The sequence below is a fragment of the Aethalodelphis obliquidens genome, unplaced genomic scaffold (assembly GCF_003676395.1).
Source record: "Aethalodelphis obliquidens isolate GAN/ISIS:26980383/991018 unplaced genomic scaffold, ASM367639v1 scaffold90, whole genome shotgun sequence".
NCBI classification, from domain to species: Eukaryota; Metazoa; Chordata; class Mammalia; order Artiodactyla; family Delphinidae; genus Aethalodelphis; species Aethalodelphis obliquidens.
The window spans coordinates 3149734-3176586 of NW_020838034.1; the positions used below are offsets into that span (position 1 = coordinate 3149734).

A 26853-nucleotide genomic window follows, 5' to 3' on the forward strand; every position below is an offset into this window, starting at 1 on the left:
AAAACGAGAAGAAGGAGAAGAAGAAGAACCTACAATCATTTACTCTCTGGTGGCCTGGAGAAATTTCCTTATCTATAAAATGGGAATGATCCTATATTATTTAGAGGAGCCTAAAGCATGACAACTAGGCTAAAGAGAAATTATGCCAATACACACGCATCAGTGTCTATTTAGCACCTCCTACTCACCAGATTCCGAGAAATATGCTGGGGCTACGAAGTCAGAAGCTTACTTCTCCTTCAATGTACATGACAGGAGAAATGTAAAGACCTCAGGAGCTGCTATGAGAATTTCAAAAATAACAGGATACATGCTAAAGTGCTTTTTAAAAAACAAAACAAAACTGCAGAAATTGGGACTTCCCAGGTGGTCCAGTGGTTAAGACTCCACGCTACCAATGCAGGGGCCCGGGTTCCATCCCTGGTCAGGGAACTAGATCCCACATGCATGCTGCAACTAAGAGTTTGCATGCTGTAACTAAGGAGCCCGTGTGTCACAACTAAGGAGCCTGCTTGCTGCAACTAAGACCCGGTGCAACTAAATAAATATTTTTTTTAAAAAAAGATCAAGCTCACTTTATTAAAAAAAAAAAAAACAAAGACCTGCAGAAATGGGGGCAATAGTACCGAACTCATAGGGTTCTTAAGAACACAGCAGCATAATTTACTATTAAGAGTCACATGGTATCAAATATCCCTGCTCCCACGGCTCCTGGTCTCAGGTCAGTGAGATTTAAGGCTAGAAGCAAAGGCTGTTGCCTTCATGTAAGATTAAAAAAAAATAAGAAGAAGAAAGAGAAAAAGAACTAACTATAGATAAAGATGTAGTCCTTTCAGACTTTCAATAATAAAGTAAATACAGTTGTACCTCAGTATCTAAGGGGGAATAATTCCAGGGCTCTTCCACCTGCCACCCCCGGAAGCTCAAGTCCCTAATATAAAATGGCAAAGTATTTGCATATAACCCCTGACATCCTCCCATATCCTTTAAATCATCTCTACATTACTTATAATACCTAATACAATGTAAATGCTATGTAAATAGTTGCTGGTGCACAGCAAACTCAGGTTTTGCTTTTTGGAACTTCCTGGAATTTTTTTTTTCTGAATTTTTTTTTTTTTTTTTTTTGCGGTACGCAGGCCTCTCACTGTTGTGGCCTCTCCCGTTGCGGAGCACAGGCTCCGGACGCGCAGGCTCAGCGGCCATGGCTCACGGTCCCAGCCGCTCTTCGGCATGTGGTATCTTCCCGGACAGGGGCACGAACCCGTGTCCCCTGCATCGGCAGGCGGACTCTCAACCACTGCGCCACCAGGGAAGCCCTTTTCTGAATATTTCTGATCCAAGGTTGGTTGAGTCCATGGATGCAAAAACCCAGGACATAGAGGGCCGACTGTAACTAACAATCAGGATGGGGAGGATGTAGAACTTCTCAGGACAGTGTAGTTTAAACATTTTCCTATCAATAATCTCTGAGTATTCTTTTATCAATCATACCCATCCAGGGTAGCAGCAGGCCTGCAGAGATCATTTCATTCTCTCCCCTGATTCTGAATCGCCTTGCCTCGAAGTTCCCAACATACTCTGCATCATAACTACTATGGCACTTACTGTACTTACCTGTTAAATTAAAATTACTTGTTTATATGTCTGTCTCTTCCATTAGTCAATAGATAGTGACTGACACACAGTGGATACTAAATGTTCACTGAATGAATAAAGGAACGGATAGAAGGACTTAATAATCCCCTTTTTATTTATTTTTAAAGAATCCCTAGTGAGGGAGAATCCAACATATGCGTCACGTGTCTAGCAAAAAGTTATAAAATCCTGATTTTTCTCCCAAACTCAAAAAATATACAGATTAGAAATGAAGAGGCAAAGCTCATAATTTGCCAACAACATGATTTAGAATCAAACAAGCAGTTCTAAAATCTTAGGGAATTAACAAAAAGGCTTTAGCAAGGTAGCAGGATACAGGATAACTACATAAAAATGAATATCCATACATACTGACAAAAAATAACTGAAAATTGATATTTAAAAACTATAATTTAAAATGGCATCCAAAATATGAAATATTTAGGGATAAATTTGACAAAAGATGTGTAAGACCTGTACACTAACAACTACAAAACACTGCTGAGAGAAATTAAAGACCTAAATGGAGAAATATACAATGTCCAGAGATCGGAAGACTGAATATTGTTAAGATGCCAATCCTCTCCAAACTGATCTATGGATTCAACACAATCTCAACTGTAACCCCAAAGAGGCATTTTTGTAAAAACTGACAAACTGATTTTAAAATCTACATGAAAATGAAAAGGACCTAGAATAACCAAAATAATTCTGAAAACAAAAGAACACTAGAGGGAATTCCCTGGTGGTCCAGTGGTTAGGACTCCGCGCTCTCACTGCTGAGGGTCAGGGTTTGATCGCTGGTCAGGGAACTAAAATCCCACAAGCTGTCACAAGCCGTGTGGCGCGACCAAAACAACAACAACAACAACAACGCTAGAAAACTTGTATCATCTGATAGCAAGACTTATTATAAAATGACAATAACCAAACCAGTGTTAACTGACAGATTAAGGGAACAAAGCAGAGTCCAGGCCACACACATATGATCAACTGATTTTCAGCAGAGGTGCCAATGCAACTCAATGAGGAAAGAATACTCTTTTCAATAAATAGTGCTAGAACAACTAGATATCCATAAGCCAAAAGAGATAATAACCTCAATTCTTATCTCATACCCTATACAAAAAATAACTAAAAATAAAGCACAGATCTAATGTAACAGCCAGAATCATAAAACTTCTAGAAGATCTTACTTTGAATTTGGCAAAGATTTACTTAATCAATACAAAGAGTATAAACTATAAAAGAAAAAATTGATATAGTGGCTTTCATCAAAATTAAGAACTTTTGGTCTTCAAAGACACTGTATTTTGCTGCATGCAAATGTGAAACAAGTTTTAAAAGATATTGTTACAAAAACGAAAAAGCATGTCACTGGGAGAAAATAGTTGCAAAAACATCTGACAAAGAAATTGTATCTAGAATACACGAAGAACTCTTACAATTTAATAACTGAGTTAATACTGAGCAATTATGCCCACTTAAAAAATGGACAAAAGACCTGAACAAACACTTCACCAAAGAGGACATAAGCATGGCAAACAGGCACATAAAAAATGTTCAGCGTCATTAGTCATGAGGGATATGCAAATTAAAACCACAATAAGACATATTACTACATACACACTAATATGGTTAAAATTAAAAAGACTGACCATACCAAGTGTTGGCCAAGATGTAGAACAACTGGAACTTTCATACATTGTCTAGTGGGAATGTAAAATTGTAAAACCATTTTGGAAAATAATTTGGCGATTTCTTATGATGCTAAGCATATACTTACCATATAACCCAGCCAATCCTCTCCTAGGGTTTACACAAGAAGAAGGAAAACATGTGTCCGCACAAAGCCTTGTACATAGATGTTCATAGCAGTTTTATTTGTGGTGGCCCAAATATCCATCAACAGGAGACTGGATACATAGATTATCCATAAAATGAAATAAAACTCAGCAATAAAAAAATACACTACTGATACATACAACAACATGGATTAACCTCAAATAATTGTGCTGAGTCAAAGAAGTCAGGCAAGAAAAAAGGACAGAGTATAATTCCATTTATATAAAGTTACAGAAGATGTGAACTAATCTACAGTGATAGAAAAGAAATCCCTGAGGATAGTTTCCTGGGGATGGGAAAGAAGAGAAGAGAGAGAACGAGATTACAAAGGGGCATAAGGAAACTTTTGGGAGTGATGGGTATGTTTCTTGTCTTAATTGTGGGGATAGTGCCACAGATGTACACAATGTCAAAATGCATCAAATTATATACTGTAAATGTATACATTGATTGTAGATCAAACATACCATAATAGAACTATTAAAAGGAAAAAAAAACGCATTAAGGGAAAAAAAAATTCTGAGTCCACACTGGAAACTAAACATTGCCCTTTTCAATTACAGAGATGCAGGCATTCTCTATTAACTGGTAACACAAGTGTGTCCCAAGACATTCTGTTCATTATTCCGGGTCACAGTGCTGCTAGACCGTAAAATGAGGCAATGGCTTCTGGATTTAAAACAGGAGAAAATCGCAATATGTACATACACACTTGCATTCTCTCTCTTTACACACACAAATGATTAATCAATTGGTGCACAGGCAAGTCCTAAATACCCACATTAATGGAGGGGCAGCACAAGTATTCAGCAAAAACGTATAATACAAAAAGCATTTTCATTTGCCTTTGTAATTGAACACGTGGTCTTGTTTTTCAGAAGATATATCTAGGGATGTTGGGCTTTGACTAACGTTAAAATAAATTCTTTTCCCCCCCCTATTTTTTACTAGAGCAGGAGCTAAGGAGTTCAGAGGTGGCAAGGATAAATTACAATGCTGACATGGATAAAGCAATTGAATTAAAAGCATTCACACATATCCACCAATGTTATATACTTACAGGGAAATGTCTGCCCACGTGCTCCCCACTCACTCTCATGAGCTCTCCAGAAGAGCTTTTCTGGGTCTCTAAATGCTTGCACCTCAGTGTGAAAGGTGGCAAAAGCCAAAGATTTAAGGCTGAGATTCTGTCAGTAAATTCTCAGCTATTACAGTCTCTGATGAGCCAGTTGCTACTTAGGAAGGAGGGAGAGAGACAGGTGTGATGGGGTACACAATTCAGGTAGAAGAGAGCTGTTCAAGAGGATTTTAGGCCAGCAGAATAAGCTGTTCTTAGATGCTTTCAGGTGGGCACTATAGAGATGCATCCTTCCAGTCCTAAAGCCTTTATTTAGTATTTATTTGGGCACAGCAAATGCTGAGCACTAAAAAAGAGAGAAGAATCACAGATACGTCCTTCCTCTGCAATGTTTCTTATTCAAAAAGGAGACAATGACAAGGACACATTTAAAATCAAATTAATAACCATCAATGATATAAATTTCATTATCATTCAAAATGCATCTAATATTAAGTCTTAATTGTGTGGCCATGTAATGGGAGTTTACAATCTAAGCAATAATGATAGGATTTCAAAAAAGGAAAACAGCCCAAATAAATGACAACAACTGTTGGTTATCTATGCTAAAAAGAGGGGCAAAGTAAAGCAGTGGTAAGAAAATTAGACTAAATTCAAGTCTTACTTTCCTATTCTAGTCCTGACACTATGCAGTCACAGGAAAACTGCTTAATTTATGCTTCAGTTTTTCATGGGAACCCTAATCTCACAGTGATAGTCTAAAGATTAAATAAGACTATATGCACAAAAATTATCATCAAAATGCTAGCATACTGAATCCAGCAACATGTAAAAAGGATTATATACCATGACCAAGTGGAATTTACCCCAGGAATGCAAGGTTGGTTTAGCATAAGACATTTCTCTAAAGAAGATATACAATAACCAAGAAGCACATGAAAAGATGCTCAACATCATTAGTCATTAAGAAAATGCAAATCAAAACAATGAGATACTACTTTACACCCACTATAATAAAAAAGACAAATAATGACAAGTGTTGGAGAGGATGTGGAGAATTAGAAATCCTCACAGACTGCTGGTGGCAATGTGAAATGGTGCAGCCACCTTTGCAAAACAGTTTGGCAGTTCCTCAAAATGCTAAACACAGGGCCATCCTATGATCCAGTCATCCTCCTATGAGGTATATACCCAAGAGAACTGTAAACAGGGACTCAAACATATACCTGTACACCAATGTTAACAACAGTATTATTCATAAATAACCAAAATGTGAGGCTTCCCTGGTGGCGCAGTGGTTAAGAATCTGCCTGCCAATGCAGGGGACACGGGTTCAAGCCCTGGTCCGGGAAGATCCCACATGGCACGGAGCAACTAAGCCCGTGTGCCACAACTACTGAGCCTGCACTCTACAGCCCGCAAGCCACAACTACGGAAGCCCGTGCTCTGCAACGAGAGAAGCCACTGCAGTGAGAAGTCCGAGCACCACAACGAAGAGTAACGCTCGCTCACTGCAACTAGACAAAGCCTACATGCAGCAACGAAGACCCAACACAGCCAAATAAGTAAATAGATAAACAAAAGATGGTATATATACACAATGGAATACAGTATTATTCAGCCATAAAAAGGAATAAAACTCTGACACATACTACAACATAGATGAAACCTGAAAATTCGCTAAGTGAAATAAACCAGACACAAAAGAACAAATATTGTATGATTCCATTTACATGACATGTCCAGAATAGGCAAATCTATAGAGACAGAAAGTAGATTAGTGGTTGCCCGAGGGTGTGGGGAGAGGGGAATGGAAAGTGACTGCTAATGGGTATAAGGTTTCTTTTTGGGGGTGATGAAAATGTCTGGTATTAGATAATGGTGATGGTTGCACACCTTGAGTGTGAATTTTATGGCATGTGGATTATATTTCAATAAAGCTGTTACAAAAAAAGAATATATGTGAGAACACTCAAACTGTAAAACTGCAAAGTAATGCACAAACACAAGGGATTATGATGCAAATAAATGGCTGTGGATTGTGAAGTCATGAAGGTTAGATGAAGTAGCAATTACATCAGCCAATTCACTAATCCTCAAAAATCTTGTCTGCAGGTATGGGAGGTGCCCAGCCTGCTATGTATTTTACATCTAATGTATTTATCTCTCGACTTTAGGGTACATTTATAAACAATTCGCTTTTCACCTCTGACCAATAAAGATATACTAAAGCTAAGATGTATGGGGGAAGGGAACAAAATCCCATAGAAACCCACCCTATTCCTAAGTTTAAGACGTTTGTAGGGGTAAGGGAGAGGGGAGAATGGGGAATGACGGCTAATGAGTAAGGGGTTTCCCTTTGGGGAGATGAAATGTTTTGGAACTAGATAGAGGTGATGGTTGTACAACGCTGTGAGTGTACTTAATGCCACTGACCTGTATATTTTAGATGGTTAATTTTATATTATGTGAATTTTACCTCAATTTTAAAAATAAAAGCACAGTCTGTTGGTTAAGGGGGAAAAAAAGATGTTTGTATCTGTGCCACAGTAAAAACAGTAGCGATTTTTAACTCAGTAATTATGCCCATCATCTCCTGCCTAGATTACTGCAAGAGCTCAATAGTCCTTCCTGCTTTTCTCTTGAACCCCTAGTCTATTCATAATACCAGAGAAAATCTTTTAAAAGGTGCATCAGATACGTCACTTCTCTGGCATCTTGAGTGACTATTCCTTTATTATTCATTTCATATTTTTTGAACACATATCTCCGGTTAAATATCTGCCTGTAAATATTAAATCCCCATAACCTCTAGCACAATGCTGACATACCAACCTGGGATCAATACACATTTCTTGTTGAAGTCAATTAATTGCCAAATAAGACTCGAAGGTAAAATCAGGAAGCAGAGGAGATTCCTTATCTCTACCAAGCTGCCAGTAAGCTCCCTGGCTGTGAGCTGTGATGCCTTTATTCCACCCTTGCTGCTTAAGGGTGCTTAGATCTTTTGCAGGTGCCTTCCCAACTAGCCTTTAGGTTCCCTAAAGTCAGGGACCACTAGTCTCCATTATCTTCCCCAAGGCATCTAGAAGAGGGGTAAGCACATAATACAGGGCAGGAGTAGATGCTGATGGAGATGATGGCAGCCAGAATGAGATGCAGGATAAATCTGGTACAGAGGGAAGAAGAACCTCAGATTCCAGAGGGGTTCATGCTGCCCGCTTGTTATCTCATCCTTCCCTCCTCACCACCCCTTCTCCATGCCCTCCTGAAGCTGTGGGCTCCTAGCCCTCTGAGTCAGTAATCCTGCCTCAGCCAATTTATTTTCTAATCTTGTAGCTTTCATATAAAAGGCTCTCCATGAGATTGACGGTGACAGACAGGACGGCCCCACAGATGAGCAGGCTCCCCTGTTAATAAACACCAGGGAGGGAAGGCACCCCATTCAGGGGAAAGACGGAGGAGCTAAGTTGTATCAGAAGGGAGGCAATTCCAAAAGCTGGAAAGAGCTATCGAAACAGTGTGTCCTGGGGGAACCCACCTCCAAGGAGGGAAAGGAAGAAACAGAAACTAAGCCAGCTGAAGAGAGATGCCTCCCTCATGCCCTAGGCTCTTCCTCACAAGTATAGAGTGAGGTTAGAGTACAACAATAGATGGAAAGTGCTTTGAGGAATAAAAGCACTGTATAAATGGTTGGTACTGCAAGGATTATTATATTAAGTGGTTCTTTTACTTTGTCTGGTTTGTGTCCTAGTTCTTCCAACAGTACCCTAATAAAACTCCCCAAGCACTGGATCACCAAGACAGGAAATGAAACGAAGCAGACTCTCAGTCAACAGCCCCTGATGACACAAGCATCAATTTGGAGGCAGTGGCAGATCACCAGCAGGGCCAGATGCAGAGAAAGCATCAGTTTTGCATCTGACTTTACTCTCCCTCAACTGAAGACAAGAGAACTTTAACCACTTTGGGAGATTTTTTTTTTTCTATCTTCTCTAGCTACCTTCCCATCCTTTTGCTCATTCCATGCTTCCTCGCCTATAAGCACTATTTCTCAGACCCTCCTGCTAGAAAACACACACACACACACACACACACACACACACACACTTTCCCCAATTGGGAGGATCCTTTTCCAAAGTAACCAAGCTCACAGGGCTCCCAAGGAACTCAATCTCTGGTGTAAAGAATAAAAGCGGCAGAGGCGAGACCATGGGAGGAAAACACAGCTCAGAGTCCCAGATCACTGTATGGCTGTTACAGAGAAGGTAGGGCTAGAATGGTAGAAGATTTTGTCTGCGTTTACCTCCTTCAGCAAAGACTAGGAGGTGGAAAGCGATTTCTGAGATCAGTCCTGTGGGGCTCCCCGGAGCTCTGGGTGATTAAGAGTGTTAAACAGGGCCCAAACCAGACACCCTCCCCAACCAAGGAGAGGAAGCCCAGGATTTAGAGCCAGGGACCTAGGTTCACTACAGTTGTGATTTCAAGTCTCAACTCCCGTGAGCCTCCGTGTTCTCGTATATAAAGGAGAAAAATAACTGTAATAAGTATATATCAGAATGACTGTTAAAGCACTTTGCAAAAAATAGTGAAGTGCTGGACAAACCCCAGTTGTTATTCCGGATCTTCCCCTATCCACCCTTCTATATACTTATACGGTTGGGTGTAGCGTCATATGAGAGAACAAAAGGGTGTAGGACTTGGGTTTCCCTACAGGGCCAGATGGATTAGAGTTAGCAGTTAGTAAGTCTGAAAAGTTGCAAGAACTTTTAACCAAGAGAGAACCAGTCAACACTTGAACACTCGCCGATTAAAGTTATTGGAAACACCCCAACTGGAGAATTTAGGGCACTAGCGGGCACCACGTAAAGAGGACAGAGCTCAGTTGTAAGTACTACAGGAGTATTACAGATGCCAGAAAAGATAAGCAGATACGACATAAAGATCAACAGGGATTTATGTGGTGAGAGATACAGGAAAAAGGAGAAACCTGAATCAAGTGGGTAATCAGGTAAGACCTCACTAGGAAGTAAGTTTGGAAGTGGTATTTGAAGGACAGGAGGGACAAAAATTAACCATAAAGAAATTAAGTGACTGTGGCAAACTGAATTTTCCAAAAGTAATCACGACAGTATTTCCCATTCTTCATGCCACTCCCCATCAGGGGGTGGCGTCCATATCCCTTCCCTAATCCTGGCCAGGCCTTTGTGACTCCCTCCACTAATAAGAGTAGGGCAAAACTGACACTATGTGATCTCTGAGGCTAGCTCATAAAGGGTGACGCAGCCTCTGCAAATATCACGGGACGCCTGCTCTGGGAGCCTTCAGTCACCCTGTAAGAAGTCTGGCTATCCTCACCCCACCATGTGGAAAAAGAATCTATAGAGATTCCAGAGAGAGGAAAAGAAAGAGACAGAGAGACAGAGACAGAGAGACAGAGAGACAGAGAGAGAGAGAGAGAGAGAGAGAGTCGAGGAGCTCCAGCTCTTTCAGCTCCCAGCTGTCTTGAGTCTTCCCAACACAGGGGCCACAGTGAAGAAGCCTTTGAAGCCCAGGCCAGGTCGGCCCCTATATAACTGCACCTGTTTGAGAGATCCCAATTGGGAACAACTGCTTAGCTCAACCCAGTCAACCCCCAGAATTTTGAGCAAAATAATTAGTATTATGTTAAGCCAATGTTTGGGGTGGTTTGTTATGCAGCAATGGATATTTTGAACAATACTGATCTGTGCAAAGCCTCCATGACCAGGACAGCTAAGTCACACCTAAGGGATGGGGACCTGGCTCATCCAACTAGAGACTATAAGATAGGAGGTAGTAATGAGAATAATAACAGCTAGCATACACTGAACTCTTAACTATGTCAGGTATTTTGCTAAGCACCTTACATGCATTACTTTTACTTAATTTTTGCAAGAACCCTACGAGAGAAATACACTTTTTCTCATTTTCCAAAAGGAAAAACTGAGGCTGAGAGGGACGGAGTAACAGGAAACCCAGGTCTATTTGACACAAAAGTCATATTCCTAACGACTAGTCTGTACTGCAACATGGTGAGTAGAACCTTAAAGGAGTGACCGAAGTTCCACAGATTAACATGAGAGTTGGATGGATCTCAGAGATCAAATCCAACTTTCCTATTTTACGATTGATGAAACTGAGAGGCCTAGCAAGGTTAAGTGACTTAGCTTAAAACTGTATCTATTACTCAACAATAAAAAGACAAGTAAACAGGGACTTCCCTGGTGGTCCAGTGGTTAAGAATCCGCCTTCCAATGCAGGGGACGCGGGTTCGATCCCTGGTTGGGGAACTAAGATCCCACATGCCGTGGGGCAACTAAGCTGGTGCGCTCTAGAGCCCTCATGCTGCAACCAGAGAAGCCCGAGGGCTGCAGTGAAAGATCCCGCATGCAGCAACGAAGATCCCGTGTGCCACAACTAAGACCTACGCAGCCAAATAAATAAATAAATATTAAAAAAAGACAAACAAAAAATGGACAAAGGATTTGAATAGACATTTCTCTAAAGAAGACATGCAAATTGCCAATAAGCACATGAAAAGATGCTCAACGTCATTAAGAAAATGCAAATCAAAATCACAAAGAGGTACCACTTCATACCCACTAGGATGGCTATAATCAAAAAGACAGACAAAAAAACAAGTATTGGTGAAGATGTGGGAAAACTGGATTCTCACAGTTTGTTGGTGGGAATGTAAAATGGTGCAGCCACTTTGGAAGACAGTTTGGTAGTTCCTTAAAATGCTAAACACAGACACAGCATATGATCCCGCAACTCCCACCCTAGGTACATACCCAAGAGAAATGAAGAGATACATCCACACAAAAACTTGTACACAAATGTTCATAGCAGCAGTATGCATCATAGCCGAGCAGTGGAAACAACCCAAATGCCCGTCAACTGATGAATGCATAAACAGAAGGTAGTATATCCATACAATGGAATATTATTTGGCCACAAAAAGGAACAAAGTACTGATATGTGCTACAACATGGATGAACTTGGAAAAATACCATGCTGAGTGAAAGAAGCCAGGCACAAAAGGCCACATATTATACGATTCCATGTATAGGAAATGTCCAGAACAGACAAATCTATAGAGACAGAAAGTACATTCACGGTTGCCTGGGGCTAGTTGCGTGGTGTGGAGAGTGGCTGCTAACCGATAGGAGGTTTAGTTTGGGGTGATGAAAATTTTCCGGAATTAGATAATAGGGATGTTTGCACAACTCTGAATATACTAAAACCCACTGAATTGTACACTCTAAAGTTATGAATTTTATGGTATGTGAATTATATATCATAAAGCTGTTAATTAAAAACTTGTATTCAGGGACCTCCCTGGTGGTCCAGTGGTTACGACTCCGTGCTTCCACTGCAGGGGGTGTGGGTTCCATCCTGGTCAGGGAACTAAGGTCCTGCATGCTGTGCACTGTGGCCAAATAAATAAATAAATATTGTATTCATTCATTTAGCAAAACTTTACTGAGCATCCATTCACTACACAGTCCAGGCACCGCAGGGTACACACAGATAAGGCCCCTGAGTAGTTTAAAGGTGCCACACTGCTTAGGGGAAGAATGCTCAGTCACTTCTGAGATTTTATTCTTCCCAAAGTCACTGAACTTACCCGGCCCCAGAGTGCCACTCTTTCCCCATTATTAACCAACCAGGAGGCAGAGAGGGAGGGAAGTTTCCTTCCTCTTGGACAGTGAATGCAAACCTCAGGTCCTATGGGGAGGCCATGGGCAAGGAAAGCTTATCGGGAAGAGATTAAATACTCAAGAGACTTGATTCCCGATTTACCAATCTCTTTTCCTGGAGGACATCCTTCACCTGTGTCAAGCAAACCTGATGTCTGGCTCCCTCAAAGATTTACACATTTTTACCAGTGAACCTGGCCAGGGGGACAGGAAAATGGAAAGAGCACTAGGCTAGGGCTCCGTAAACACAGATTTTTTTTGTTTGTTTAATCCCAATCCCATTGTTTACTAGTTTACAGACTTAGGCAAATCATTAAAGCCTCCCTGAGCTTGTTTCCCCACCTCTAATATGGGAATGCAAATACTTGCCTGGACTACCTCAATAAGATAACAGACCAAAAACACTTTGCAAACTACATATCATACCGCAGAAATACAAAGAAGCGGCGTCATTATGGCACTGTTATCTCGGCCTTATAAACCTTCCATCTTTCTCTCCCTGTCAATTGTGTCCGCCCCTACTTTAAAAGCTGACTTCTTCTCTTGGGTCTAATCTTTCCTTCAATCCTGTCACACATCTCCCCTCCTGCCTGTCCCACAGCAGACTCTGATGTATGCTAACCTCTGACTTAAGACAACCTAGTTCTACCTGGAAAAAAATGAACTCAAAGGCCTATTGATGGGGACTAAGGGGCTCCATTTTTTTCTCTTCTTTCTGACCAAACTTCATAAAAGAATTGACCAGAATATCACCCTTTCCTCACTGCCTCTTCCCTCTTAAACTCACTGCAAACTGGCTCCTCCCCACGTCCCCCCAAGGCCGTGAAAATCTTCCTAGTTACTAAATCCAGACACTTCTCTATCCTTTCCATCCTTTGCCTCTTGGGAGCACTTGACACTGCTGGCCACTCCCTCCCTTCATTTCTGAGATTCCACACTGCCCTGGCTCCTGTTTTCCTGCCACTCCCCACCAGTCTCTTGTGTGGGATCCTCTTTCTTTGCCTCACCTTTGAATGCAGTGTCCCTCAGGGCTCTGTCCAAGGCCCTCTTCTCACTCTACACCCTGTCCTGGACAGCCTCACACTTCCACCACTCGGTCCAGATGTTGATGACCCACATCCCAGCACGCCCTCCTGACCTCCAGGCCTGTATAACCAGCTGCCAACCTACCGAACAGCTTCCCTGGGATCTCCCACAGGCGCTTCAAACTCATCATGTCCAAAAGGGACTCCTTACCTCAATCACGCTCTTCCTCCTCAGTTCCCTTTTTCATTGAATAGTACTACCCGCCAGCCCAAGCCAAGGAAAAGGCTGTCAGCCTTGCCCCCGCCTTCTCGCCCTCCCCGTCCCATAACCAACTACTTAGTCTTCTAATCCTTCATTTTTCTCCATCTCCACTGTCACTTCCCTAGTAGAGGCCACCCTCACCTCCTGCCCAGATTACCACAATGGGCTCCTAATTTGTCCTCCCTCTCTATTCTTTTGTTCTTTCAATTTAAATGTCCACACTGCAGTCGGGTGATCTTGTTTTTCTAAAAGCCTATCTTACCATGTCACTCCCTACTTGTATTGCAATGGTGCTTCACTGCTCTCAGGATAAAGTCCAAAACTCCTAATAGGGAGGATTACATGATTCCCAGGCTCTAGCTCCTGTACGCTCCTGTTTCATTTAATTAATTGTTCCAAGGTCTCGCTATAGACCATAGCTACTTTCAGCTCCCGCGACACCATGTCCTTCCTTTTCTTCTGTCTTCAGTACATGCTGTTCCCTCTGCCTGGACTTTCCTTCGCTCAAGCCTGGCTCTCATTTTCTGGCCTCAATTAAAGGTCACTTCCTCCAGGAAAGTTTCTTTATCGTCCCTCCCATTTGCTTCAACTGATATCACAGAAGAGTTCAGGGTGGTATCATACAACTCCTGCTTGCCCGCCGGCTCCCCACACAAAACCACAGGCTCGGGCTTCCCTGGTGGCGCAGTGGTTGAGAGTCCGCCTGCTGATGCAGGGGACGCGGGTTCGTGCCCCGGTCTGGGAAGATCCCACACGCCGCGGAGCGGCTGGGCCCATGAGCCATGGCCGCTGGGTCTGCGTGTCCGGAGCCTGTGCTCCGCAATGGGAGAGGCCACAACAGTGAGAGGCCCACGTACTGCTAAATAAAAACAACAACAACAAAAACAAAAAGCAAAAAAAACACCACAGGCTCCCAGAGGGCAGGGTAAGCAACTTATTCACGTTGAATCCTAGTGGCTTGAGGGGCACCAGCCAGTGAAGACTTGTTAAATGGACCAATCCCCTTATTTGAGGGATAGCATGAGTATTCCTAAACCTCAGACCCTATTCCTGTGAACCCACTGAAGCCCAAGTGGTTTTCTGCCCCCATCCCTAGGGCTCGGAGAAAAGGGTCTGCGGTTCTAGTCTCATACAAGGTCCCATTCACAAAGCTATTTACTACACTCTCTCCAGCCACCTCCCCCCAGAACAACAGTGGCCTTTCTCTGCAGCAGCAGTCTCTTGGAAGGAAGCTTCTGAGGGCTGTGCTCTGGGAAATGAATGGGGCCAGCCTGGGGCAGGCAGGACAATGGCAGGGCGGGCCCTGTGCCCCGTCAGACCCCTGCAGGGAACAGCAGCCCGGAAACCAGGCCGCCAATGGGGAAATCCCCCCGAGAGCTGGGAGAAGCTGAAGGCAAGCAACCGCAACAAGGCTGCTCTGTCCCAAGAAGAAATACCAAGTGCCCAAGACCTAGCACCCAGTAAGAACAAGGGGAATTCTTGGTCTCCCTTCCTAGCAGCAATGTTTAGAGTTGCTTTCTTGAAATCCCTTGGGTAGGCATGGAGGAAATTGGAAATGTCAAGAATGAACTACAGTTCAAGTCAGGTAACTGAGGGAGGAGTATACCTCGTATAGAGAGAACTCTACTGAGCATGAGAAGACAATCTAGAAAAATGAAGAGACATCGCTTTTGAACCCTGAGAAACAGGATAAGACACAATAACCAACATAAAACATGCAAAGAATGGAAGAGCACCAACATTTATTTATAATAGTCGACCACGTGCTAGGGATTCTGCTAGATCTTTTATATAAAGTATTTTATACCAACATACGAAAGATAATGAGTCCAATTGCTATATGTATGTGCAAAAGGAATGTTGAATAATATAAATATACTATAGAGTTTGATGATATTAACCAGAAAAGGTCACCCTGAAGGAATTAAGACTAGCCGGAGTTGGGGAGAGAAAGAGAACACTCATATAAAGATGTGGAAAGAGTGATGTGGGCCTGGGAAACAGGCTAGCCTACCTGAAGCGGGATGGTAGGGGACAGTAATAAGACCTACAATTAGTGAGATGTGGGCTGAACTGAAGCAAGAAGGCATGGATCCCAAGCTGGGGAGTTCGAGCTGGAAAGGAAAGACACTGTGCAAAGAAGGTTTCCAGTGAAAAAGGATCGACTTAGGACGAGATCTTCCGCACCTTATTTTTAACTAGTACCGTCCTGTGTTTGCTCAATGTGTTCCCAGAGCCATGCCTGTCAGTCCTCAGTTTAGAATCGGCACAGGTCTCAGCACCCAAGCACAGGTCTTCTCGCGGCAGCTGAGGAGAGTTCAGGCCAATCTGGGGTCCTTGCCAAACCAAATGCCTCAACAACACTCACCAAATGTTTGGCACTACAGAATTCACAAAATGCTTTTACACAAATCGTCCTGATCACACAGCTAGTTAGCGGAAAAGCTGGGACTCACACAAAGCTCTTCTCACTTCAAGTCCTATACTCTCTATAATCATGCTACTAGGATGGTTTCTGCAGAGATATCCCTTGAGCCCTGGAGTTTGGTCTGCAGTGGGGGAGTGGGGTATGATTAATTAATCAGGATATCAAATATATGCTAATCTCCTCAGATCATGACCCCATCTCCTAAGGGAGCCCTCGGGACTCACTGCCTCTCTCCCGCTCTTTAGAAGACTGCACTGAAGACCTCTAAATCTATTTGGTAGAAACAGCCTAACCTAAGGCCCTCAGCAAGATAAGTATCATTCGATATGCTATGTTCAGTGAATTGCTGGGTACCAACGGGAGGCAGAATGACTTTTAATGATGGTCTTAATCTCTCAAGCAATAGCCAGTCTCCAAAACTTGGGAACCAAATCTGATTCAGCCTTAACATACATATCCTGTTGGTTTTCCTTCCAAAATGTCTTTCAAATCCTACCCTTCTTTGTTCTCACATTATCTTTTGTTCTCTTCCCACCTACATAATAATATTAGAATTCTTTCCTTAAACATTCCTTTTATCACCATATATTACACAAACCTTGCTGGTTCCCTTTCTCCTACCACATCCAGTCTGAATACCTTTATCCCCCCCACGCTCCCACCATACTCACCTTGACAGCCTAATTTCTCTGCTCTACAAAGACCAATACTCTTACCATCCTGAGACCACCCAATGCTTGGTTCTGCCCCAGAACCTTTGCTTATGTTGTTCCCCTGGTCTGAAACAGCTTCCTCCCTTTCTTCAACCTAAATAATTTCTAACCACCCCTCCCCTGGCTTTTCTCACTAGCGCCAACTTTCTACTTGTCTCTAAATGTACCTTTTTGGTCTACATCAAGATTCAGTAATGATGTACTACCTTTTTATTGTTTTGTGTTGCTTCATTAATTACATTTCCCAACAAGAATGTAAGCTCCACATTCTTGTAAATTATCTGTCAGAACACTAAGAACTGAGCTGTGCATGGAGCTATTTGATAAATATCTGCCATCCAACCGACTGATTGCAAGTGCCACAGATCATAGGTCATCATCTGGAAGGTTGTGAGACTGGTCCCGTTCCCTCTGTGATTTGATGCCAGTCCACGACTGGTGACTATAGATCCCATTGCACCATTTTATGGTAGCTTTAAACACTGGAGGACAAAGTGCTGGAAATCAGGCCTCTGAAATCACTTCACCCTAACTTTTCAAAGCTCCTTTCTCACACATTCACGTCTTAGTTTGCTATTCTTTAGAATGAGGAGAATCCTGAAGAAGTCAATGAGGACGACAGAGGGATACCAGTGACTTTAGGGCCTATGTTGAAATCAGAAGTAAAAGACAGGAAGATGGACTTAAATTGTAGCAAAGGAGGAAATTCCCTGGTGGTCCAGTGGTTAGGACTCGGCGCTTTCACTGGGCTGGATTCAATCCCTGGTCGTGGTCGGGGAACTAAGATCCCGCAAGCCACACAGTGGAGCCAAAAAAAAAAAAAAAATTGTAGCAAAGGAAAAATTGGGATTCAAAAGAATTTACAACTGTTCAACTCATGGAACCACAAGAGATCACTGAAAATGGGAGCCCCTCAACCTTCTGGACCAGCTCAGGAGATGCCCTATTTGGAGTCAAGAGGAAAGGGAAGAGGAGGATCCCCTAAGACTTAAGACTTCTGTGATTTTCCCCTCAAATCTGTCCAATTGTTTTAGGACCATAAATCTGGGTGTTCTTCCAGGCCTTGAAAATGTCTTCCAAATCCTACTCCAATTTTATTGGGGGCCACAGGTTTCCCCACCTCTCCCCACACTTCCACATCACTGTGCTTCTTCCACTTTCCCCTCCCATTTCATCAGACAGCTCTGTTCCCTGGTTTTTTCAAACTTTCGTTTTCACTGGTTTTCAGGAAGGCAGATAGGATTCCTGAAAAAAAAGTCCTGGCTCACTGAAAGAAAGGGCACAGGCATTATGTTTTCAGAGGCTCAAAGAACATAACAGCTAGAAGGAATCAAATCTGAGAAGTTGGCTACCCTAATTCACTCATCTATTTACTTGGATGCTGGGGGTCTTCCATCAGGGCTCCAAACCTCTTTTCATAGGGGATCTAACACAACTTTTCATAAAGTAATGATTACTTTTTTCTTTTGAGACCACAATCTGCAACTTCTGTAGTCCTGCTTCCCTCCATGGGGCAAAGGAGTGACCCTGGATGCCACTAGCAGGTCTATGCTTGGGTCTTTTCCCAATACTGTGATTGAGGAAAGAAGAATGCACAGTCCATGGGGAAAAGGGTTTCCAAACCACATGACAAATCTTGAAATTAAGTTTTAAAAATAATAAACCAATAAAATGGATTTTTAAAGGCAGTGCCACTATGAAGATGTGAAGCAAATTCAGTCAGTATAGATTAAAACCATTCCTCTTACGTTTTATGGAACTTCAGCATTCAGCCCTTTCACATACATCAGATTCCCAGATCTTTAAAGCAGTATCACTGCTATCCAAAAGACACTATCCAAAAGTTTCCAAACTCTATTCCACGAAGGTTGCGAGCTTCCAGAACTCTTTTGTCTTTATACCAATTTGGGAATTAGCCATGTGACCTTCACAGAATCTTTTTTATTTCTGATGAACTCATTGTCATTTAACTTGTCACATTTTTTGTCTACCCTCCTAAACAGAACAAAAGGGACTCTGACTATTTTAAAAAAAAAAAAGCTAAATCAATTTGTTCATCAAAGGGTGCTCTTTCAGAAATGTTTTTGAGTATGTGAAGGTAAGCTCAGCCTTTTCCTGCTCATAATGGTGATTAATCACCAAATGTTTCATCTGCAAATCCACTGCCATCTCTCATCTCACGCCTGGAGAGCACAAGGGTACATTCTGGAGAAGACTCAGCATTTCAGGGGACTTACTCTTTGTAGTTCTGGATCCCTGTCACTGTTCTGGGAGGCGAACCTCGAAACTAGGCAGAAACTCAGCTGAATGTCTGGGGGTTTCTTGTTCCCAGGGCTCAGTAAGAACCTGAAGTGCAAAGGGGGAGCCTGAGGTGGGACGAACCTCCCCCCACCTCCTTCTCAGACAAGCCCAGTCTCCTCAGCCTAGGCTACCAGCTTTTCTTCTCTACAAACATCCACTCAGCCTGAAGGCTCTTTCCTCCTTCCTCTGCCTTTTTCTCCCTCCTCCTCCATACACTTCATGAAAGATTTTGCCTCTTCTTAAAAAAAAAAAAGGCTACAGGCTAGGGAAAAGTTACATTCAATCTCAGATCCCTGATAAGGAACAGTTGCTGGCTCTGGGTTTATTCTGAATTAGGCAAGTCATATGCTTCTAAAACAAGGAACAGCCAGAGATCATAAAACAAATCCTTTCTATCCCCATCTAAGGAAGCCAAGGTAGCTCAAGCCTCTCCCATTCATCAAAATTCCTGGGAAGGAGATTCAATAACCTTCCCCTTCTCATATTCTAGTATCATCACCCAACCCTGACCACTAGAAAAGTATGCCTTCTTTCTAACCTCATGCACTTCTGCAACAAAAATGCCTGTTCGCTCTGGTTAAATTCTTCAAAACAATGGAAAGATCTTTCAGTCACTCTTAATTTGTTTTGGGCCAGTTCAGAAAGTAGTGCATGATGTTAAATCAAATCCATGAGTTTACCATCTAAAAGTTATAGAGTTTTGGTTTAGAAAGCAATTTGAAATATATCATCTAATTTGATTTGTTTTTAATGTTGTTTTTTTAAAAATATATTTTATTTATTTATTTGGCTGCATCAGGTCTTAGTTGCGGCACTCGGGATCTTTTGTTGTGGCGTGCGGGCTTTTCTCTCTAGTTGTGGCACATGAGCTCCAGAGCACACAGCCTCAGTAGTTGTGATGCTCGGGCTCTCTAGCTGTGGCACGCTGGCTTCAGAGCATGTGGGCTCAGTAGCCGTGGCACACAGGCTTACTTGCCCCTCGGCATGTGGGATCTTAGTTCCCCCACCAAGGATCAAACCTGTGTCCCCTGCATTAGAAAGCAGATTCTTAACCACTGGACCACCAGGGAAGTGCCTATCTAATTTGATTTGCTCCTTTCAATAGCACCGTGAGAAAGACACAATAAGTGTTACAATCCTCAAATGACAAGCTATGTGAAAATGTTTGTGAACCGGAAAGCATTTCATATAAATGAGCTACTGCCTTACATATGAGGAAACCAAAGGAGGCATGTGATTTGCCCAAGATCACACAGTTAAGGGGAATGCCAGGGCTCAAACCAAGAACTCTCAGCTTAAATCTAGTACTTCTCCATTTGCTTTGGTCCTCACATAAGCTAACTACCTCTGAACAGAGAAAAGCTGTTTTATGGATGCAAACTCCTAACCCATCTGGCCATCTCAGAAACATTTGCCATGGAGAACTAGGCAAATGGATATAGATGGCTTAGCAAAACTCATTACCATTCCTATAAAAATACGTCAGTATTATTACCTCTGCTTGCACTATCAAACACACATTAACAGGCAATAAATTGTCCATGGACAAAAACTGAAAAGGACATGAACAGCTACAATTTAGCCCATCTTTCGCTAACAACTGATTAACACTGTAAGATCAAGATGAGCTGCAAATACTTCATGTTTCTTTGGACCCAGAAGTCACTTCCCAAGAGAGGATTAAAGACTCTGCTGGATAAATATTCCACAGCCTTCTATTCTTCGAGCCACAATCTCTCTCCATAGACATGGTCCTCCATGCTTATGTCCTAGAAAACACGCATCACCTAGGAAGCCTTCTCTAATTGACCTTACTTTGACTACACTTGAAATTAACACATGAATGTTGAAAAATCTGAAACGGATGAATTTATACAGGCTGACATGTTCACTCAATCCAATATTCGTTTGTCAAATATTTAGTGAGCACTCACCCCATGCAAGGCACTAAGCCAGGCGTGCAGGCTATAACTGAGCAAACAAAACACAGTTCCTACCTTTACAGAGCTTATAGTCCAGTGTTGCTTTTATGTGGTCTTCAGGAGTCTTAAACCTTTCCTAGTTCCTCAAGTAGATTGCACGATCTTTGTAAGCAAGAACTGCATACTTAAATTTTTTGAAACACTGAGCACAGCACCTTACACTACGCTCTCTAAACAGCAAATTGATAAACTAAAAGAGAATCCCTGACTCTATAATCTGAAATCCCTCCACTCAATCTCTCCAGTATGGTGTAAAATTGTGTAAAACTGTAAATTATTTAAAATCCACAGGGTCTTGAATCTGAGATGTCAAAATAGCCCATAGAATGAACCTACTGCTAAAGGGGTACGATCCAATACAACTGGAGATACCGTGAAGGGGACCCAAGTCCCAGAACTGATCCTTTAATGGGGAAGAGAATTGGGGTAGTGGTAGAGGTGAGGAACACTCTCACCCTGCGAAGCTCCATTATCCCAAGTGCAAGGGGGTTCTGAAAAGCATCTTACCCTACTGCCAGAAAGAATAAAACGGGGCCCCGCCCCTATTCCACAGGACCAGTATGCAAACCTACTTAGACAGGGTGGGGCAAGAGAAAGAGCCTCGGGTTCAGAATCAGAAGACCTGCGACTGAGTCCAGATTCTGCCAATAGTCAGGGAAGGTGGCACTGGGCTAGCCAGGTATCCCCTGTGAGCCTCAATCACCCCTTCTGTAAAATGAGAAGAATAACCTCTGATTTGTCTGCCTCACGGAAATATTGGGAGGCTCAAATGAGATACATTCCTATGAAAGCACTCAGAAAAACCATGCTATACAAATCCTGAGAGACTGTGAGGGTATGCAAACTCCCAGAGGAGCATCTTACACTATAGCCCAGGAACCTTCATTGCCTTTTTCTTGTACCCCCAACACCTGGGTTTCCGTCTGCTTACATCTCTGAATTCAGAGAAACAGTTCACCCCCAAATCTCAAAAAGGCAAGTGCGCTAATTCCCGAATTCCAAGAGGATGAAGAGAAGGGCAGCCATGTAACCATTTCAACTTCTTGCCTTGACACACGCTTCAGTTCTCCCTTTACAAGAGTCAAACTAGAGAGAAGCCAACAAAAAGGGGAAGGGATGGAGGTTCAAGCAGCCACATATACTATCTGTCCTTTGTGGCTGGCTATCTGCCTTCTCTCCACTGCCAAGTCAGGTCCCCATCTGGGGACTGCTGAACTAATCTAAACGGGACTGAGGCAATACAGAGATTAGTGTTTGGGAGAGAGAGATTGTATCATTTTAGGCCACATTCCACAGCCCAAAAGAAATTATTATCAGCATGGATTATCAGAGGTTAACTGGACAGGGAGAAAACAATTGTTCCCTTGCAAATATTCTTCCCTATCTCTCCAATATATTTCTTTTTTTCCAGGCCCAGTCCTTCCATTTGCTTGTTCAGTCCTCCAACCAACCATCCATCCAGCACCCACAAAACTACCCTAAAGACTCTCAAGGAGAAAAGGTTGAGCAGGAGAGGAAGGGAAAAGGCAGACACCTTACAAAGTTGTAAACTGTAGTGTTACCGGTGATGGGGCGACTGGGCAGACTCTTGGGGGAGGTGGGTGGGGGAGGGCATCCTGTGCTCCGACTCTAAGGGCCAGTGCCTCTGCCCATCAGGCCTAAGAGCCTAAAGCAACTCCTTCGGGCTCTAGGCAGAGGGAAGGCCTATTTTGCAGAGTCAAGCTTATTAAAAACGGCTTGGAAGATTTAACCTAGGGCATCAGCTGTTTGGCAGATTTCAATTAAACCCCAAGCTTGGAGAGGAAGAAATTCTAGTGCTGACCTATGCATTTTGGGGGCCATTATCAACCACCGGTAAAAATCCAGACCTGTATGGGTGCAAAGGCTGTTTCTGTCCCATCATTCAGGCCAAGAACATCCTCCTCATTCTAGAAATGGGATCCACCCCGTCACCAAGCCCCACCATTCCACAACAACCAGCCGGTGGAGGCCCACACCCCTGCCAGGGCCCTTCCCCCAGCAGCTCCGACACCTAAAGCCGGTCCCAATCACCCTTGGGGTCTCACGTGACCAGGCCTGTGCCCGCCTCCCACCCTTAGGCTGGCAAGTTAGGGACTCAAATTCAGCCTCTGGCCTGGCAAAAGTCAAAGGCGGCTGGAAAGCATTTCCCCCTCTTTCCCCACTTCTGGCGTCACTGCCTACTGTTTATACTTAAAAAACACTGAATCAGGAGATATGTTTTGAACATGGACACACACAGAGGGAACATAAACACACATGCCCGGAGAGCCCCCAGAGACCCCACCAATTCCCACAGCTCAACAGAGACCCTTCTTTTGAAACCCTTTATCAAAATGCAACACTTTCCCTCCCAGTCCTTCCTTAAGTAAGTGTTGAAAAACCACATTATTAGCAAACTTACCTGTCTATACTCTGGGGTAACCTTACACTCATGGTTTCTCAGTGTCTCCACAGTTCCAGAATCCTGTAGTTTTGATGTCTTGATCAGGACTGAATCGCTTGCAATTTTTAAGAAAGGTGAGAGGATGGCCTCCCAACTTGAAGACAGAATCCTTTTTCTTCCAGCTCTCAGGACCCTGGTAACTGAAGCTCCATTCTACTTCTACCAGTTAACATGGTCTCCTTTCTTAGCCCCCTTTTCCCCTCCCCCCCTTAAAAAAAAAAACACCAGAAAAAACCCGAAAGAAGAAGAGAAAAAACTATGACCTTCTTAGAAACCAAAAACCCAACCACAAATCTCTTCAAGGTTAGCGCTATGGGCTTAAAAAAAAAATCACAGAAAGAATGTGCCTTCAAAATATCAATCTTAACTGCAAAATATAGATAAAAACCATCCTTTTAATCTAGTTTTCCTAGCTGTCCTTCTGTTAGCAAGACAGCCTCAAGCTCCAAAGGGGGAAAAAATAATGCTCTGGTCTCCAATGCTTAAAACGACAACAAATATACTGAGGGACAAAAAAAAAAAAAAAAAAAAAAAATCCAAATTGACACCTGGAAAAAATCTTCCAGCTGATTTGCACAGTAAAAAAATAAATAAAACCATACACTAGTATGTACACAACAGCACTCCTTCCAAGTCCAGTGCAACCCTGGGAACCAAAATTATGAATTTCCTTAAAAAAAAAGCTTTTATATGAAAGGTTTTGAAATTCTTAAATGAGCCAATCGCACCAAAAAAAAAAAAAAAAAAAAATCAAAGAACACCTGAAATGCAATGCTTTTTACCTTTAAAATGGTAGCAATACCACAAACCAGAGAAAAATCTCTGAAAATATTCTCTCCTTTTCTTTTTCCTTTAAACTTGCAGGTTTCTCCACCTACCCCAGCCTGACTCCCAGCCTAGGTTCGGCCTTTTTCTGAAAGACAATTTCCTGAGTTAGTTCTGTTTTGCTCCTCCACATCCAGGATCCGAAATTTTCTCTTGCCTCAGCCTCCATGAAACGGAGATTTCGCTTCTTCCCGTTCCCCCTGTTCTCCCTCTCGCCTGGCCAGAAAAACTGCTCCCTTATTATTAATAGTTTAGATTATTATTGTGGATTTGAGTTCGAGGTGGGATATTCCTCCACACCAGCCTCCCGGACAATCCGATCGCCTGGCTTCTCTCGCTCGGCCTCTCTTTTTCCTCCCTTTCCGCCCCTCGCCTAATCTCGCAGGCAGAAGCCCACCGCGCCTGGCGCAGGACCGCGGGCGGCCTCCGGCTCCCGGCCCCGCTCGCCCGCTCGCCCCACGCCCGACCGCCGCGCTCCGGTCTCGACGGCCGCGGGACTCCGGGCTCGGGCGCAGGCAGGGAAGGCGGCGGCGGCGGCAGGCCGGCACGGGCAGGCGTCCGGCTCCCGGCGTCGCGGCCGCGCTCGCCTCCTTCCGGGCCCCTTCCCCCCCGGCTCGCCGCTCGCTCGGGCGCAGGCCCGGCCGGCCGCCCCCTCCCCGCGCTGCCCTCCCTCCTCCTTCCCCGCGAGCCTTTCTCCTTCCCTCGCTCCGGCGGGGGCGGGGCCGCAGGCTCCTCCTCCCAGCGCTGCCCGCCGGCCTTTCCCCTCACGCCGCGGCTAGGGGCGGGGGCGGGAAGCCGACCGCCCTTCCTTTCCCTGAGTGTTGAGGCCGCGGTTCCCGCCCCCCGGCACCTCTCTAGGTCTCCGTGTGCGCTCTACCCCGACGCGACCCCTCGCCGCCGGTTCTCGGCGGGTCCCCTCCGCGGCCCCACAGTCGCTGGCCCTGCCCCTCGGTGCGGCCTAGCCGATCCCGAGCTTAGCCGGATCCCTGGCTTTTCCCGGCCTGGCTCGCCGGCGACCCCGGCCCGGACCCCGCGAGTCACACGGCACCGCCTCCGCCGCCGTCACCACCCCGGCCGCCTTCTCGCTGCTTTCCCTTGGGTGCTTTTCCCCCTTTTACTGCCCTGAGCTCAAGACCTGACCTTTGTTTCTTCCCCCTCTTCCCACCCTGCTGCGGTGCCCGGCGCTCCTAGGCCCCCTCCCCACGTGGACTGGTTTTTGCGTTCACCATCGTTAACGCCTGCTCTCCCACCGTCTTTGCTCACACTACCTCCACCTCTTTTCTCATCTTATTTTTCAAAAATTTGTCGCGGCCCCCTGCCTGGATGCCAGGAGCTCTTTTAACCTTTTGCTCCCGTTTCGGTGGTCCTCCTCACTTCTAACACCCACCGACACTGCGGGAAGAGACCCTTCTGCTCTTCCCGCTCCGGTTGTTTGGGCATCTTAATACCAGGCTGGGTAAAGTGTTTTTGAACTCGATGGAAAATCCTTTCAAGGACAGTTCTATTTTCATAACCCCCTCTCAAAGAATCACGGTTTCTAAATCTTTCCAAGTAGCATGACATTAGTCAGAAGGTCCCAAGCGTTACGGTTAAAAATAATTAAGACAAAAAGGAAATTTTTTCATTAGGACTGGGGAGTGAACTTTGTCTTCTTGCCTGGGTAAATGCTATTGTAAAATACCCTGCGGAGGTGGTGTGTTTGCATATGTTCTCTCCCTTCCACACCACCTTGATTGTTCTGGGGGAAGATACACGTATATGTGTATTTACCCACACACATCCATAAGCAGTAAAGCGGGATCTGAGTGACCCCAGCAGTGTTAGAAGTGATGAATTTGCAAACAGCAAGAGGAAAAAGAAACTAACAAGCATCCGCTGAGGACCCAGAATGAACTAGAACCTTCCTCTGAATTATACCAGGTACAAGTTGGTAAATAAAAGAAAGGACTTCACTTCATCTCCACCAACCCCTAGGCCAGAATCCCCAAAGACAGGTGGTCTGCCCGGAATCTGAGGCACCACAGTTCAAATTTCTACTGACTTTGTTGCTTATTCCCTTCCTATACTACCTGCAAAAATGATGTTCCCAAATGTGGACACTTGTTCTATGGTGATAGACCAGTGGTCACCAAACATTTTTCTTATCATGCTTTCTTAATCTATGTAATATTTTTAAACAATTATTTACATGTATTTTATTACATACGTTATAAATCTTGCTCTAGAGTAGAAATATTAAAAGATTAAAATAAAGGTGAAGTGCATTTTAAAATCGTACTTTTTAGTGGAAGTTAATGGCTGTCATGACTGGAAAAGATGCTTGTCAAAGAGGTAGAGTCAAGCAGAAGGAGTGCATTCTTGATTGCATTTATTAAATTATGATAACTCATCTTCCTATCCCATTCACCACGAGGCAAAGGCTTTTAATTGAAATTCAACTAGTAAATCTACAGCTTAAGTCAATCAGTCCTTCTTGAGTGACTGGAAGGTTTTACATTTTATATTTTTAACAAATGGGTCCAAACCCCCTTGGAAGTATCGTTTAGATTTTTTTAACAGATTTAAAAT

The 26853-nt window shown here is 43.6% G+C and overlaps 1 protein-coding gene across 8 annotated transcripts in view; it reads right to left on the reverse strand.

Moving 5' to 3' along the window:
- Positions 1-24943, reverse strand: part of ARHGEF11 (Rho guanine nucleotide exchange factor 11) — a 111955-nt gene extending 87012 nt beyond the window's left edge. For 7 of the 8 annotated variants that reach the window (XM_027095057.1, XM_027095056.1, XM_027095055.1 and 4 more), the window contains exon 1: positions 23419-24943. In XM_027095057.1, coding sequence (XP_026950858.1) covers positions 23419-23450 — 32 coding nt within the window. In that variant the 5' untranslated portion in view covers positions 23451-24943. The remainder of the gene's footprint in view (positions 1-23418) is intronic. The other variant, XM_027095058.1, reaches the window with a different exon arrangement.
- Between the last annotated feature and the right edge of the window lie 1910 nt (positions 24944-26853).